This window comes from Solanum stenotomum, chromosome 4 (assembly GCF_019186545.1).
Source record: "Solanum stenotomum isolate F172 chromosome 4, ASM1918654v1, whole genome shotgun sequence".
NCBI classification, from domain to species: Eukaryota; Viridiplantae; Streptophyta; class Magnoliopsida; order Solanales; family Solanaceae; genus Solanum; species Solanum stenotomum.
The window spans coordinates 64,097,351-64,102,256 of record NC_064285.1 but is presented as its reverse complement, the minus strand read 5'-3'; the positions used below and the strand labels follow the sequence as shown (position 1 = coordinate 64,102,256).

General features: G+C 29.7%; 1 protein-coding gene across 1 annotated transcript in view; it reads left to right on the top strand.

Moving 5' to 3' along the window:
* Positions 1–1,553: 1,553 nt before the first annotated feature.
* LOC125863146 (probable sulfate transporter 3.5) overlaps positions 1,554–4,906 on the top strand; it is a 9,084-nt gene continuing 5,731 nt past the window's right edge. The window contains exons 1-3 of the mRNA XM_049543298.1: positions 1,554–1,717; positions 3,160–3,484; positions 4,073–4,280. Of these exons, the coding sequence (XP_049399255.1) occupies positions 3,175–3,484; positions 4,073–4,280 (518 nt within the window). The 5' untranslated portion in view covers positions 1,554–1,717; positions 3,160–3,174. The remainder of the gene's footprint in view (positions 1,718–3,159; positions 3,485–4,072; positions 4,281–4,906) is intronic.

Below are 4,906 nucleotides of genomic sequence, written 5' to 3'. Positions count from 1 at the left end.
GGGGGGGGGGGGGGGTTCATTTGGAGGTAGGAATAAAAATATTTTTGAAATTTAAATAAGAAAATTTAAAATTTTGATATTTTTTGGATGGGGAGGGTCGGGTATTGCGTACGAGGTAGGGTAAGAAAAAAAATATTGAAGGATGAAGTAGAGTTTTGAAAAATATTTTCCTTAATTTTTGAAGGGAATGACTTTTTCTTAAATTTGAGGAAATGAGTTGATTTGAAAAAAACATTTTAGTCAAACCAAACATGGAAAAATTGGAAAACTTTATACCAAACACACCCTTAGATTTTGATTTAGGATTCGAGAAAGTAGTTAATTCTATTAGATTAACAGTAAGACAATTATAACTACTGATTTCTGTTAGATTAGTGAATAGTGGTAGATTTCAATCACTCAACTTGTAATCAATCAACTCATTGTACAATTATGAAAATACAAAACTGTTCTCTCTTCTTAAACTCTCTTATTCTCTCTTAATTTTTATACAAATACAATGTATAATTTGTATTTTTATAAAGAGAAAGAGAGATTTGATAAACAAATATAAATGTTTTAACTCGATTCAATTGTATATGAATTCAAATTTTATGCAGATATACAAACACAATCATTGATACATATATATAATTATCTAACCGATATACACATACAATTCACCTCTCTCCACTCTCTGCCCTCTCTTGCTCGCCTCTCTCACCTCTCTCCTAATCTTGCTCGCCACTCTAGCCTAACATAGAGAACATATACATATACAAACACAATTTTCATAGACAAAGACTCCCGATTTATATAAATCGCCGTGATTTATACAAATCAGATGCTCCATAGCAAACATAATTGGGAGAAAGGACAAATATACCCTCAAACTATCGATCGTACATGGTATGCAGATATCCTCTGTCATACTTTCGGGACATTGGTGCCCCTGCCGTCCAAAAACTAGAGCATATATGCCCTTCACTCTAACGGAAGACTAAATACGGACACGTGACACAATCTTATCCGTAGATCCGATATTTAATAGATGTCGAATCTGTGGATAAGATTATGACACGTGTATGTCCGTTAGTATAGAGGGTATATATGCTCTAGTTTTTAAACGACAGGGGCACCAATGTCCCAAAAATGTGATGGAGGGTATCTGCATACCATTTACAATAGTTCGCGGGTATATTTGTTATTTTTCCCAACATAATTTAACTATGGAGTGCCAATAGCAAAATTGTAGCTATAGTTTGCTAATATGATTTTTGCTATTCTTAAAATTTACTTATTATATTTTAAGTGACTTGATCGTATAAAAATTCTTTTACATTACTTAAATTATTGTGATTAATTATGTTAAAGCAATTCTTAGATTCTTATAATCCATTGTCGTTGGGTTATCTTTAACTATTAACATTTAATCTTTATTTGACATATAATTAGTGGTAGAACTAAATGATTGTTTATCCATATTTATAGTATTTTCCCCCCTTATCTTGACCAGTAATTCCTCTTTAATTAGCAATGTTTCACTTGTGAATTAATCAATTGTTATCTTCAATTTATAATTAGTTACGTATTATATAGGGTGTCCCAGAAACACTGGGACATTCTCAGATTCTATCCTTAATTATCTTATTATCCATGTTAATTTATAATTAATCATATATCTTCTTTTAATCTCCAACATCTGCTACACAAGTACAAAGAGCCAACATTAATCCTGGTATTTATTCATATCATTATTTTCTGCAAATGAATTATGATTACAATAATACTCTTTATTTTAAATAGCGAATTTTCGAGGAATGTTCTTCTTGGAATGTTGTCAGAAATATGAAATTTTCGATGAAAATGTCTCTGAGGAGCCAATTTCTTGATGGATTTCATCGAGAATTCGCGTGTAACTTTTTTGTTATTTGCTTATGTATTATAAAAATATTCAAAAGTTATTGATATTTTAAAAGATATATTGATTCCAAAAATAGGAATTGTTGTTGGTATTTTCAAAAAAGAGTTTTTCTTTTTTTGCATTACTGAAACACGCAAATTTTTGAGGGCTATTCTTGTGGGAATATTGTCAGAAATATGAATTTTTTTTTATGGAAATTCTGTCGAAAATGTCTCCAACAAGTCCTTTTTTTTTTTTTTTTATGGATTTTGTGGGGAATTCACGTGTAAATTTTTTGTTATTTTTTTTTTTTAGTATGACAATATTCAAAAGTTAATTGATATTTTAAAAGATATATTGATTCTACAAAATAGGAATTGTTGTTGGTATTTTCAAATATGAGAAAATAAAGATCATACAAAAACAACAACAAAAGTTATATTTTTTTTTTGTCGGAACTGACCTTTTTATGTTAAATTTTATCGTTTTTTAACAATTTTTTAAATCTATAATAATAACATTCATCTTCGAGTTGGGATGAAATAACACAAAGTTTGAAGCATAAATTTTATCCTGAATTTAGCTATATCTTTCGCTAAATATAGTATAAATTTAATTTCAAACGTAATTCTGAATTATCTCACCTTATTTTATGCACCAAATGACCGACCCCCTTACCCCATTATCTTTTCCTCATTCATGAAAAAAACACATGAATGCACTACAATAAAAATAACATTTAGGGGCAATAAATATACACATTATTAAAAACTGTTAAAACATTACCGATATCAATTAATTGTCATTGGATGAATTAATTTATTATATACTCCATTCCGCTTATACATGTAACTAGTCATATTACATGCTAAACAAATTTCTTCTTTCTTTCTTTTGCAAAAATAGCCGGTTATAAAAATTTGAGATTAACGAAATATACCATCCGTTCAACAATAATTGTGCACTATACTAAAAGTAGTTGTCCAACAATACCTGTTCAATTTAAAAATCAAGAAATAATTTATCATTTGTATTTATTTTACCCTTGCTACTCAATACTTTTTATCATCTGACACATTTTCAAAGCATTAAATTTAATAAAGTCAAAGAATAATATAGTAATATTAACCCCTATTATTTATTGTTTCTTAAGAGGTGTGTCAAGTCAACATTGTACAGATATTACCAACTCTAACAATCCTTTTATTCTTCTATAAATACATGCATAAACTCTTCATGCTAATCAAATTCCCCCTAAATTTTTTTTTTCTTTGCAGAAATAGCCACTTATAATGGGTTCTCCAAAGTCTTTACATGGAGTGAACTTTGCACCACCACGTAGCTTTGGGACAGTTCTTAAAGCAAATCTCAAAGAAACACTATTTCCAGATGATCCATTTTATGAATTCAAGAATGAAAAATTATCAAAAAGAATTTTAAAGGGAATTCAATATTTTGTACCAATTTGTCAATGGTTACCAAAATACAATTTTGGGCTATTTAAGTTTGATCTTCTTGCTGGAATTACAATTGCTAGTCTTGCAATCCCACAAGGAATAAGCTATGCAAAACTTGCTGAACTTCCTCCAATTATCGGACTCTGTAAGTTACATACACTGACAGTATATACTCGTTCATGTTTATTAATTATTACTACTCCCTCCTTACCAAAAAAAATGGTCTTAGTTACTATTTAAACGGTCAAAAGCATATATATATATTTTTAAGATTTTGTAATATTTTGAATTGTTGACTAGTTTGACTTATATTAGTATTTTTTATATTTATTCTAAATATATATATTTATTTTAAACATATTGAAGATTCTATGTCTGAATTCACACGAAATATAATATTAGTTAATTTGACCCTTGAAAATCTTTTTTGAATGGAGGGAGTAATATTTTGTACATTATTTGTGTAACTTAAACTTTTATAGCACATTACGTACTACTTATTATCGATTACTCGTCAATTTTATTAGATAGAGGTATATATGAATTGAAGAAGAAAAATAAAAGTTTTTCATCCAATAGAGATTGATCGAGAATTTAAAGTTTATGGGGTACCTACATTGATTTAACGTTATTATACAATAATAACTTGGTTTACAGTAAAATATTTATAGATTTTTAATACAAATTATTGATTAATTGGTTACTTAATTTATATAAATGATTTTTTTTGCAGATTCAAGTTTTGTTCCCCCTCTAATTTATGCAATTTTTGGGAGTTCAAAACATCTTGCTGTTGGAACAGTGGCAACTTGTTCATTGATTATGGCTGAATCAATTCAACAAAAAGTTAAGCCTGAAGACAATATGCAATTGTATGTTGGTTTGTTCTACACAGCCACCCTTATATCTGGTTTGCTACAAACAGCTTTGGGGGTATTCAGGTAATTATACACACCAAACTAGTCGTTTAACTTTTATAGGCGAAATGGTCTGATGGACCCTTATACTTGTATGTGTTTGTATTGTGAACCCTTCTACTTACTCATTTGTCATCTGAACCCCTGAACTCATCAAAACGCAATATTTTAAACACATTTTTTCCCACTCAACTGTGTGTGTATCACAAACGCCTGCCACGTAATTTTAAAAATAATTATAAAATGACACGTATGATTATAAAATGACACATGTATATATGGTCACTCCATGTCACTTTTCCTTTTATTATATTTGATTAATATACCTACACTTTCTCTTTCCAATTTTTTTTTATATTTGCCATTGCCATCTGCATCTCCATCTCCACAATCTCATTTCAACTTTTTCTTATCTTCCTTGCCCTTTTCCTTTTTCCAACCTCTTCTACTCTTTCCATAGAAGTAAAAACTGTTGGCACGATTTGGGTTATGTTGGATTGGGGTTTTGGTGGTGACCGGTGGCGCTAAGGAAAAGTGGGGGTCTATTGGGTGGTCTGATTGTTTCTAGTTGTTCACAACTGGCGGCGTTGTGAAAGTCGAGACTTATTGGCGGAGTTAGTTTGGGGTTTTTGTTGTTGTTGTTGTTGTTG